General features: G+C 43.9%; 1 protein-coding gene across 1 annotated transcript in view; it reads left to right on the forward strand.

The window, feature by feature from the left end:
- Positions 1 to 12500, forward strand: part of Ptpmeg (protein tyrosine phosphatase Meg) — a 422625-nt gene that overhangs the window by 6171 nt on the left and 403954 nt on the right. Inside the window, exon 2 of the mRNA XM_080283952.1 lies at positions 1 to 58. This exon is cut by the window's left edge and continues 98 nt beyond it. Within this exon, the coding sequence (XP_080140078.1) occupies positions 1 to 58 (58 nt within the window). The remainder of the gene's footprint in view (positions 59 to 12500) is intronic.

Below are 12500 nucleotides of genomic sequence, written 5' to 3' on the forward strand. Positions count from 1 at the left end.
GACGCTAAGGGTCCAGGTGGCACTGCTTGACGACACCACACAGGTCTTTGAGATTGAGGTGAGAAGCTGGATTTACTGTAGGAGGAGAAGCTGGATTTACTGTAGGAGGAGAAGCTGGATTTACTGTAGGAGGAGAAGCTGGATTTACTGTAGTCTCTTCACCTTAACTTGGCCCAGATTTTTGTCATTTTACGTTATTTCGTCTTTATGTCGTCTCCGTAATACACTCTACATCCTTTTTTTTATAGCACTTCTTCGTGACTATCGCTGTGTTCTTTTGGACTGAGGTGAGAAGAAGTTGGATTTACTGTACTCCATTCACCTTAACTTGGCCCAGGTTTTTGTCATTATACACTGTTTATTTCGTCTCCCTAATATACTCTAAATCCTTTTTATAGCACTTCTTCGTGACTATCGCTGAGAAGAAGCATAATTTCCTGCAGTCTGTTCACCTTAACTTGGCCCAGTTTTTTTGGTCATGTTACACTATTTCGCCTACGTAATACACTCTAGATCCTTTTTATATAGCACTTCTTCGTGACTATCGCTGTATTCTTTTAGTAATCTCACGTCACAGTGCGGTATTCAAGATGGAAAGATGTCAGTTTTAGGCCAAGTTGAAGTGAATAGAGTATAGCTTTATGTATGGTAGTAATTGGTAGGGTTTACATCCTTTTTATAGCACTTCTTCGTGACTATCACTATAATCTTTTGGTAATCTCATGTCACTGCAGTATTCAAGTTGGAAGGATGTCAATTTTGGGCCAAGTTGAAGTGAAGAGAGTATGGCTTTATGTATGGTAGTAATAAGTAGACATAGAACTTTTAGGATACGTAGAGTCCAGGTGTGTGTGTGTGTGTGTGTGTGTGTGTGTGTGTGTGTGTGTGTGTGTGTGTGTGTGCAAGGAAGAAAGAACCCAAGGTCAGACGCTACAAGACGCCATTACACAGGTCGTACGAAATTGAGGTTAGAATAAGACGTCTCTGTTTCATAAATTTAGGGAAGATTTTTGTTAGATAGTTTTATTGTAGTGGGTCTGCCTTCACCTGAGAGAACTGGGCCACTCACACCTTGAATACTTAAGGCTGTGTGAAATTTGAAGTGTTAAATATGAGGTAGGAATGAGTCTCTTTGTTTACTAGTCAAATTTACCCTCCAATGAGTTCTAGGTGTGAGGTAGGAATGAGTCTCCTTGGTTACTAGTCAAAATTATCCTCCAGTAAGTGTTAGGTATGAGGTAGGAATGAGTCTCCTTGGTTACTAGTCAAATTTATCCTTCAGTGAGTCTTAGGTATAAGGTAGGAATGAGTCTCCTTGGTTACTAGTCAATTTGTCCTCCAGTGAGTCTTAGTAATGAGGTAGGAATGAGTCTCCTTGGTTACAAGTCAATTTATCCTCCAATAAGTCTTAGGTATGAGGTAGGGATGAGTCTCCTTGGTTACTAGTCATTCATCCTCCAGTCTCACGATAGGACTCCATATTTGACAACACGGGCCCTCAAGAGGTAGAAAAAGGAAGATTAATTTCTTAGCTTGATTTGTTTTTGTATTTTTGTGTCTGATGACGCCATGTTTTTTTTTATTTTGGACGCCATGCATTTTTTTTTTAGACGCCATGCATTTTTTGTCAAGACGCCATGCATTTGTTTTTAAGTCGCCATGCATTTTTTTTTTTAACGCCATGCATTTTTTTTTTTAACGCCATGCATTTTTTTTTTTAACGCCATGCATTTTTTTTAAACGCCATGCATTTTTTTTAAGACGCCATGCATTTTTTTTAAGACGCCATGCTTTAATTTTTTTTTTGGGGGGGTTAAGTATTGATGTTTCTATGAATGTTTAGTAATACATATGGGGATTCAACTGTACTCATTTCACTCCGACTTGGCCCAAAAATCTCATCTCTCCATCTCGAATGCTGGGTTGAAAGAAGAGACTGACGCTGGAGAGTATGCTAGTCACGAAGAAGTGCCCTGGGAATTATGTAGAGTTGCAGCATTGTCTCCTTCTGCCGCTGACCTACGTGATATAGGCGCAAAAAGACGAAAATCTAGGCCAGGTTGGAGTGAAAAGAGTATAGGAGACGGCAGTTTTAGGCCAATTTGCAGTGGACGGAGTATAGACGAGGTTAAAATAATAAAAGTTGGACTGATCATTATTCCATATAAAATTTCTCTCTCTCTCTCTCTCTCTCTCTCTCTCTCTCTCTCTCTCTCTCTCTCTCTCTCCATTATATTTTATTTCCCACTTCCTTCCTGCCATTTTCCTTCTCCTCTCTTTTTCTCCTTTCACTTCCGCCTCTTCCTGTCATCTTCGAATCTCTCCACCCCACCTTCCTTCTCCTCCTCCTCCTCCTCCTCCATCACCTTCCTCTCTCCTCTCACATCCTGTCACATCCCATCAGTTGTTATTGCACACTGCCTGCTACTTTCCTTCACTGTTGATCCTGACGGCTTGGAACGAGGGGTGACAGGTAGGGGGCGTGCTGGGTCTGTATTTGTCAGGAAGGGAAGTTATTTATTTATTTATTTATTCATTTATTTATTTTTCACTATGCCAAGGTGTAGGTGGTCCAGGCAAGGGTCGTTTTTCGGGAGGTGGATGGTTCTAATGAGAAGCGTTACCTAGCAGCCTGTGGGCGTGTGGCAGTGTAACAGAAGCGGTGCTATGGCCGCCTGTGGTATTTCCGTGAGTTGTGGTGCTGGGGATTGTCCTGCTGTGGTGCTGGGGATTGTCCTGCTGTGGTGCTGGGGATTGTCCTGCTGTGGTGCTGGGGATTGTCCTGCTGTGGTGCTGGGGATTGGCCTGCTGTGGTGCTGGGGATTGGCCTGCTGTGGTGCTGGGGATTGGCCTGCTGTGGTGCTGGGGATTGGCCTGCTGTGGTGCTGGGGATTGGCCTGCTGTGGTGCTGGGGATTGGCCTGCTGTGGTGCTAGGGATTGGCCTGCTGTGGTGCTGGGGATTGGCCTGCTGTGGTGCTGGGGATTGGCCTGCTGTGGTGCTGGGGATTGGCCTGCTGTGGTGCTGGGGATATGCCTGCTGTGGTGCCGGGGTTGTACATTGTTGATGGCCTTATTTGCCCTGTCATGTGGTTGTCATTCTCAGTACCATTGCTGGCTGGTGCGGTTAGACGATATTGTTTATGTAACGCACACATTCCTACATACGTGGATACATTCCTACATACGTACCCACGCAGGATCTGTACAGTACAGTACATACATATACAGACATGTACAGTTTATAAATTCGTCAATAGTTTAGTTTACTTCACCATCCCTGCTTCATATACAGTATATATATGTATGTATGTATATATAGATAGATACTGTAGATAGATATGGTAGTGCAGGAAGCAAGTGTGTGCAGGGTGTAGTGGTATAAGGCCAGACCCACACCAGTGGCAATAAAATGTACATACAGTGACGTAGTGGCAGGCGGGGCTACGTGGTGGTCCAGGCCAGTGCACAGGCTGGTGGGGGGGCAGGGGCAGGGGCAGGGAGAGGAAATCTGAAATGTGGCAATACAGGAGGGGAAAGGAGAGCCGAGAAGTAGGAAAAAGTGAGGCGAGGGGCAGGGCAGGAGGTGAACGAGAGGGTGGAGAGGTAAGTGGAAGGAGAGAGGGGAAAAATCTCAGAGGGGAAGGGAGAGAAATATAAAGGGGGAAATAAGGAAGAAGATGAGAGAGTGGAGGAAAGGGGAGGTGTAAGAGGGAAAAGGATTAGGAGAGAAAATGTGCGAGGGGGAATGTGATGGAGGGAAAGGTAGGAAGAGAGGAGAGTGAAAGAGAAGAGATATAGAGGAGAAGGAGAGAAAAGGGAGGGTGAAATTGAGAGAGGGGGAGAGTGAAATGAGAAAGACCTAAGAATGGAGAGGAGAGGAAGGGAAGGGAATGGAAAGAGAGACAGGGAGAATGGAATGCGATGAGTCAGAATGAGAGAGAGAGAGAGGTAAAAAAAAAAATTCTCTACACCCATGAGAACTGTTTTCATACTTTACGCCATAGTTTTTTCCGTTTTCCATCATACTATCATTTTTTATTTAAGTTCCCCCTTGTTTCTCGTTTTCTTTCTTTCAACGCTAACTTTGCTATTCGCTTTTTTTATTTTTTTTTTTCCTTATTTTCTCTCTATTTTTCAGTTTTTTTTTTTTTTTTAGTATTTTGATTATTTGTTGTTTTTTATCTGTCTGCTTTCTTTTGTTTGTTTTTATTCTTGTTATTTTTTTCTTTAATAAAACATCCTTCTGTTTTTTCTCGTATGTCCTCTCTCTCTCTCTCTCTCTCTCTCTCTCTCTCTCTCTCTCTCTCTCCTTCCGTGTCTTCCTTCCTTCATATCTCTCTTCCTCCTTCTTGTATTCACTTCATCTCTTCCTTCCTCCCTCTCTTCCTCCTTCCCTCCTCTCCCCATACTCTTTGCATCTTTTCCTCCCTCCCTTTTTCCTTCTCTCCCTCTCCGTTTTTCCTTTCCTCCGTCCCTCTCTCTCCCTCCCTCCCTCCTACCTTTCCTTCCCTCCCTCCCTCTCCTTCCCTCCCTCCTTTAATTTCCAGGCATCGTTTCCCCTCCTTCCTCCTTCCCCATTTCCTCCTTCCATATTTTTCAGTTCCCTCCCCCTCATTCCCTCTCTGATTTTAGGACCTCTCTCTCTCTCTCTCTCTCTCTCTCTCTCTCTCTTCTCCTCTCCTCTCTTCTCTTCTCTTCCCTCCCTCTCTTCTCTTCTCTGTCTCTCCCCTCTTCTCTCTCCTCCACTACTTTCTCACCTCCACTTACCTTCCTCCTTTCTAAGCTTCACCTCTCCTTCTCTCCTTCCCTCCGATCTTTTTCCGCCACGTTCACTCTCCCCCCTTCGTCCTTTCTCTTTCTTCACTCTCTCTCTTCCTCCTCCACTTCCCTCTCTTTTCCTCCTCCACCTCCCTCTCATTCCTCCACTTTTCCTCCTTTCCTCCATCTCCTTCATCTTGTAAATCATAAATACCCAACTACTGCACTTTTGCCCCACACTCTCACTCCTTCCCTTCCTTCATCCTTCCCTCTCCCCTTCCTTCATCCTTCCCTTCCTTCATCCTTCCCTCTCCCCATCCTTCTTCCTTCCCCCTCCTTCTCCTTCCCTTCCTTCATCCTTCCCTCTCCCCTTCCTTCTTCCTTCCCCCTCTCCTTCTCCTTCCCTTCCTTCATCCTTCCCTCTCCTTCCCTTCCATCTTCCTCCCCTCTCTTCTTCCCTTCCATCTTCCTTCCCTTCCTTCTTCCTTCCCTCTCTCCTTCCCTTCCTTCTTCCTTCCCTCTCTCCTTCCCTTCCTTCTTCCTTCCCTCTCTCCTTCCCTTCCTTCTTCCTTCCCCCTCTCCTTCTCCTTCCCTTCTTTCATCCTTCCCTCTCCTTCACTTCCTTCTTCCCTTCCTTCTTCATCCTTCCTCTCTCCTTCCCCTCCTTCCTTCCCTCTCTCCTTCCCTTCCTTCTTCCTTCTCCTTCCCTTCCTTCTCTCCTTCCCTTTCTTCTTCCTTCCTTCTCTCCTTCGCTTCCTTCTTCCTTCCCTCTCCTTCGCTTCCTTCTTCCTTTCCTTTCTCCTTCCTTTCCTTCCTTCCTTCCTTCCTCCTTCCCTTCCTTCCTTCCTTCCTCCTTCCCTTCCTTCTTCCTTTCCTCATCTTCCTTGCCTTCTTCCTTCCCTCTCTTTCCTTCCCTCCTTCCCTTTCTTCTTCCTTCCCTCTCTCCTTCCCTTCCCCCCACATCAGAAAGGAAAGCACATTAAAGCAATCCTTGCAAATGCTCGTAGTCAACGCAATAAATATTCTGATTTAGAGGCCCTTGCCTTTACCGAAGATTATGATGTAATTGGAGTAACAGAATCGTGGCTAAATACTGAGCAGAGAGATATTCTAGCAGAGTTTAATTTACCAGGCTATCACATTTTCAGCTGAGAAAGGAAGAATCGGGCAGGGGGCGGCGTGTTGTTATACGTTAAATCAGGATTTCATCCAGTCGAAATTACCAAGCCATGTATTGAAAACATCGACACTATTTATATTCAGCTTAGAAATGAATATTGTCATAAAATCACTCTTGGGTTAATTTATCGTCCACCTGGTCAGCCACTCAACATCAATAATGAAATCTACAATCAAACTGCCGAACTATCTTGTATGCAAAGCACTGTAATATTTGGTGACTTTAATTTACCAGTTCCAAAATGGGGAGAAGCCCTATCCTCACACACAGGGTCAGACCTATATACAAATTTGCAAGAAAGTTCTTTGTATCAATTTGTAAATTATCCAACACATGGAGCTAACATCCTAGATCTTGTCTTAGCTACATCAGGAAATGTAGTGAGTAATGTTATTGTAGGAGAATTTAGTACAAGTGATTATCGCATAGTTACGTTTAGTGTTAATTTCAGTGAAGACAATGTCAAGGCCAGTTGTGAGAAAGTACCCGACTTTAAGAGAGCAAATTTTAAGGAATTAAAGGCAATTGCAGGTGCAGTTGACTGGCATCCCATTGTCGAAACTTTAGATATCAATGACGCGTGGAGTTACTTTACAGAAACTCTCAACAGTGCCATCAAATTATGTATTCCTATGTACAACAGAAGGCCCGCCAAAAATTCTAAACCTAAATGGTGGAACTCCAACATTAAACACTGTTTAGAAGCAAAAAATCTTGTATATAAGAATTATAATACCACAAAGAGTCAGAGTGATAAAAATGAATACGATGCCCTTCGACGAAATGCCAAAAAATTAATTAAATGCAGTAAGAAAAACCTTGAGACACATATTGCAAGTATCAGTAAATCAATTCCCAAAGAATTTTTCAGTTACATAAGAAGCAACAAGGTAATAACTCCATCAATCGGTCCCTTAGTCACAGGTAATGGAGAGCACACTGATGATGAAACTATGATGGCGAAAATTCTTAATACTTTCTTCACGTCAGTATTTACAACAGAAAATATACATACAATTCCTACTGTTTCCCCAATTCCTATAGAAGAGGGCAACATAATCACTGACATTACAGTCAGCGATCGCGACGTACTGCTTGCAATAAACAAATTAAAAGAGAATAAAGCACCAGGACCAGACAAAATATCACCACGTGTATTGAAGGAACTACAGAATGAAATATCAAAGCCTTTAGCTGAACGTTTTAGCTTATCACTTAAGAGCAGTAAGGTGCCACATGAATGGAAGCCTGCTAACGTAACCCCAATATTCAAAAAAGGGCAACAGAGCCCAACCAGAAAACTACCGCCCAATTAGTTTAACATCAGTGGTTTGCAAATTGGTTGAAACTGTTATCAGAGACAAGTTTGTAAAACACATAGAAACAATCTCATAAAAGATTCACAACATGGTTTTCGTAATAATTGCTCTTGCCTCACGAATCTGCTGGACTTTTTCAATGATATACTGAACATGTATGACGAGACTAAATCTGTTGATGTGGTCTACCTCGATTTTCAAAAGGCTTTTGACAAAGTTCCACACAAAAGACTCCTTCAGAAGCTAAAGGCACATGGTTTCAGCGGCAGTGTTCTCAGGTGGGTAGAAGATTGGCTCACCGGATGAAAGCAAAGAGTTGTAATAAATGGAAAAGAGTCAGACTGGATAAACGTTATAAGTGGAGTGCCGCAGGGTTCAGTGTTAGGTCCTATTATTGCTTAATATATATGAATAATATTGATGAAGGATTGTGTTGTAAGATTTCAAAATTTGCTGATGATACTACAATAGGTAACAGAGCAGATACAGCAGTGCAGACAGGCAATTCAGAGAGATCTTGATCAACTGTTTAACTGGGCCCAAGTCTGGCAAATGGATTTCAATATTAATAAATGCAAAGTGTTAAACATTGGCAGTAAAAATGTAAGAGCAAGTTATAGCATGAATAATGTCCAGCTTGACAGGGTAAACCATGAAAAAGACTTAGGAGTTATAATAACAAATGATTTGAAACCAAGCAAACAACGTACAGAAGCTGTGAAAAAAGCCAACAAATTGATTGGGTTCATAGGCAAAGCATTTGAATATAAATCCGATAATATCGTCCTCACTTTGTATAATTCTTTAGTACGCCCGCACGTGGAGTATTGCGTTCAGTTTTGGTCACCGTATTATAAAAAGGATATGGAAAAGCTTGAAAGAGTGCAGCGAAGGATGACAAAGATGATACCTAGATTGAGAAATAAGCTGTACGAGGAACGTTTAGAAGCCCTGATTCTCTTTACCCTAACAAAACGGAGGATACGAGGAGATTTAATTCAAGTATTCAAGATATTCAAAGGATACGATAACATGGCTGTCGATAAATACTTCACAGTTGATCACTCAAACTACACTAGATGCAATGGGCATAAAATAATTGGCAAACGATTCCAGTCGCATGAAGTGAAGCATTTCTTCTTCAATAGAGTTTTAAATATATGGAATAAACTGCCCTCCAACGTAATAGACTGTAATACAGTACAAACCTTTAAAGGTCGCCTGGATAAGTATTTGGCATCCAACCCCCAGCTTGACATGTTTACTCCTGAATAAAACACTTGTGTATCTATAATTATCTGTTTTATTTTATTTTAGATTTTTTAGAGCCTGGATCAATTTATTAAATGCAAATATAGTATATGCACAGACTAGGATCTGCACAGATAGCCCTGAGTTAACGGTCACTACTCATACTTTCGACCTGTGATGGGCTGTGGATCACTGAGGGTCCCTGTTAGTTACGTGGCTACCATCGGGATTTTTTTTAACGTACCAGGGGTCACTGCTTCAGGAGGTGACTTGTTTGTTTGTCCCGCATGGGAAAGTTCCTAGTCTCAGTGGAATGAATGGAGCTGGGGCCTGATTGACTTCTGCCTACCTTAATAGCACCAGGCAAGGCTGCCACACCACCCCTGAATATCCTCACTATGCACTGTGCAATTTCCACACTGTGTCCACAGACGCCTCGTAAACTTAACGTACCCGTACATAGCGACATGCATTAGTTATTTACTTATTTGATTATTCATTGTACTTTACTACTTTCGCTTTTAGGTTATTCATACTGGTGGCTTATAGATAATGTATTATAGAATGTAGCTTTTCCTTTTCAGTCTTTCCCATGAAATTTCCATGTCAGTTTTTCCATGCTGCGTGGTGGTTTTTCTCACTTTTTCTTGCCAGTTTTGGCTGGAGGGTTTGGAGGCGGGGGGAGCCTTCTTGCTTTACTACCCTTATCCTTCAGCATGTAGAGATAGATCTTGTAGTCATAGTCTACTCTGTACCAAACAGCCTCGAAAGGACCATAAAGGTCTGTTGCTGTTTGCTTTCCTTTGTACTCTTTTGTACTCTCACCCTTCCTCCTCCACCTGCCTCTCTTCCCTCTCTCTCGTCCTCCTTCACCTGCCTCTCTTCCCTCTCTCTCGTCCTCCTTCACCTGCCTCTCTTCCCTCTCTCTTCCTCTTCCACCTACCTCTCTTTTCCCTCTCCCTTCCTCCTCCACCTCCCTCTCTCTTCCTCCTCCACCTCCCTCTCCCTTCCTCCTCCACCTCCCTCTCTTTTCTTCCTCCACCACCTCCCTCTCTCTTCCTCCTCCACCTCCCTCTCTCTTCCTCCTCCACCTCCCTCTCTCTTCCTCCTCCACCCACCTCTTTCCTCCACTTTTCCTCCTTTCCTCCACCTTCTTTCATCCTGCAAATCATAATTGCCAAACTACTCCACTTTTGCTCCTGCTCTGACACTCCTTCCCTTCCTTCTTCCTTCCCTCCCTCCTTCCCTTCCTTCTTCCCTCCCTCTCTCCTTCCCTTCCTTCTTCCCTCCCTCTCTCCTTCTCCTTCTCTTCTTTCATCCTTCCTTCTTCCTTCCCTCTCTCCGTCCCTTCCATTTTCCTTCCCTTTCTTCTTCCTTCCCCTCCTTCATCCTTCCCTCTCCTTCCCTTCCATCTCTCCTTCCCTGTCTTCTTCCTTCCCTCTGTCTTTCCCTTCCTTCTTCCTTCCCTCTCCTTCCCTTCCTTCTTCCTTCCCTCTCCTTCCCCTCCTTCCTTCCCTCTCCTTCCCTTCCTTCTTCCTTCCCTCTCTCCTTCCCTTCCTTCTTCCCTCCCTCTCTCCTTCCCTTCCATTTTCCTTCCCTCTCCATCCTTCCCTCTCTCCTTCCCTTCCCTCCTTCCCTTCCTTCTTCCTTCCCCCTCTCCTTCTCCTTCCCTTCCTTCATCCTTCCCTCTCCTTCCCTGCCTTCTCTTCTTCCCTTTCTTCCTTCCCTTCCTTCTTCCTTCCCTCTCTCCTTCCCTTCCTTCTTCCTTCCCTCTCTCCTTCCCTTCCTTTTTCCTTCTCCCTCTCCTTCTCCTTCGCTTCCTTCATCCTTCCGTCTCCTTCCCTTCTTTCTCTCTTTCCCTTCCTTCTTCCTTCCCTCTCTCCTTCCCCTCCTTCCCTCTTTCCTTCCTTTCCTTCTTACTTCCCTCTCTCCGTCCCTTCCTTCTTTCTTCCCTCTCCTTCTCTTCCTTCTTCCATCCTCCTCGCCTTCCCTTCCTTCATACTTTCCTCATTCCTTCTCTTCCTTTCTTCCCTCTTTCTTCTTCCTTCTCACTCCTTCCCTTCCGTCTTTCTTCCCTCTTTTCATCTCATCCTTCTTCCTTCCCTCTTTCCCTCCCTTTCATCTTTCTCCTCCTTCCTTTCTTACCTTCGTCTCTTTCTTTCTCTTCCTTCTCTCCTTCCTTTTCTTCTTTCTTCTCTCCCTTCTTCCTTCCCTCTCTCCCCTTCCTTCTTCCTTCCCTCTTTCCTTCCCTTCCTTTTTCCTTCTTTCCTTCCCTTCCTTCTTCCTTCTCTCCTTCCTTCCCTTCCTTTATCCTTCTCCTTCCCTTCCTTCTTCCTTCCTTTCCTTCTTGCTTCCCTCTTTCCTTCCCTTTTCTTCTTCTTCTCTATCTCCTGCCCTTTCTTCTTCCCTCACTTTCCTTCTCTTCCTTCTTCCTCTCTCCTTCTCTTTCCTTCTCTTTTATATTTCCTTCCTTCCATCCTTCCTTCCTTCCCTCCTTCCTTCCATCCTGCCTTCCTTCCTTCCTTCCTTCCTTCCATCCTTCCTTCCTTCCTTCCTTCCATCCTTCCTTCCTTCCTTCCTTCTTTCGTTCATTCTACTGAAGTTAGAAAGTGTCTCGTAAGCTGAGTAAAATCACACACACACACACACACACACACACACACACACACACACACACACACACACACACACACACACACACATGGAGAGAGAGAGAGAGAGAGAGAGAGAGAAATAACTTAATTTTAGGTTGTTATTTACAGATAATTATAGATATTTACAGATATTTTAGGAGCAGCAAAATCTTTCTCCTCTCAATCTTTTTTTCTCCTCTCTTCTCTCTCCATTTCTCTTCTTTTCTTATCCATTTTATCTCCTCTTCTCCCCTTTTCTTCTCTTCTCTTCCTTGCCGTCTTTATCTTCTCTCTCTCCCTTTATCTTCTCCCCCTCCTCTCTCTCTCTCTCTCTCTCTCTCTCTCTTCCTTTCCACCATCCCCTACTCCTCTTTTTTTCTCTTTCCTTCCCTTTCTCTTCTTTCCTCACCCTCTTTATCTCTCTCTTTTCTCTCTTCCTTTCCCCCCTCCCTCCCCTCTCCTCTGCCCCCTCCCTCCTACCCTCACCGTCTCCTCAGAACTTCCTCCAACTTCCTCTTTCTCGTGTCTAGGTCTCCTCTCTCTCTCTCTCTCTCTCTCTCTCTCTCTCTCTCTCTCTCTCTCTCTCTCACACACACACACACACGCGACAGAGAGAGAGAGCCAGGCCAGACGCACCAACTCTCTCTCTCTCTCTCTCTCTCTCTCTCACACACACACACACACACACACACACACACACACACACACACACACGAGAGAGAGAGAGAGAGAGAGAGAGAGAGAGAGAGCCAGGCCAACCCCACCCACTTTTGCCTCTAAGTTTCCCTCAGCATATTGTCCTATTGTTTTCCTCTTCGCCGCCTCCCTAGATTACGTCACCTTTTCTGGCTCTTTTCTTACTCTTTTCTGGCTCTTTTCTTACTCTTTCCTTGCTCTCTTCTTGCTCTTTTCTTGCTGTTTTGCTCTTTTCGTGTTCTTTTTTTCTTTGGCTCCTTTCGTGATATTTTCTTACTCCTTTTGCTCTTTTCCTCTTTTCTTGCCCTTTTTCTCTTTTCTTTGCTCATTTCTTACTCTTTTCTTACAGTTTTCTTGCTCTTTTTATGCTCATTTCCTGCTCTTCTGGTCTTACTCTTTTCTTGCCCTTCTGGGTCTTTTTATTTTTTTGCTCTTTTGCTGTTTGGCTCTTTTTGCTCTTTTCATGCTCTTTTCTTGCTCTTTTCATGCCCTTTTCTTGTTCTTTTGCTCTCTTCATAGTCTTTTCTTGTTCTCTTCTATTTTCATGTTTTCTTGTTCTTTTGCTCTTTTCTTGCTGTTTTGCTCTTTTCCTGCTGTTTTGCTCTTTTCTTGCCCTTTCGCTCTTTTCCTTCCCTTTCGCTCTTTTCCTGCCCTTTCGCTCT

Source organism: Coenobita brevimanus, chromosome 99 (assembly GCF_032717465.1).
Source record: "Coenobita brevimanus isolate Jiangsu-jjx chromosome 99, ASM3271746v2, whole genome shotgun sequence".
Classification (NCBI taxonomy): Eukaryota; Metazoa; Arthropoda; class Malacostraca; order Decapoda; family Coenobitidae; genus Coenobita; species Coenobita brevimanus.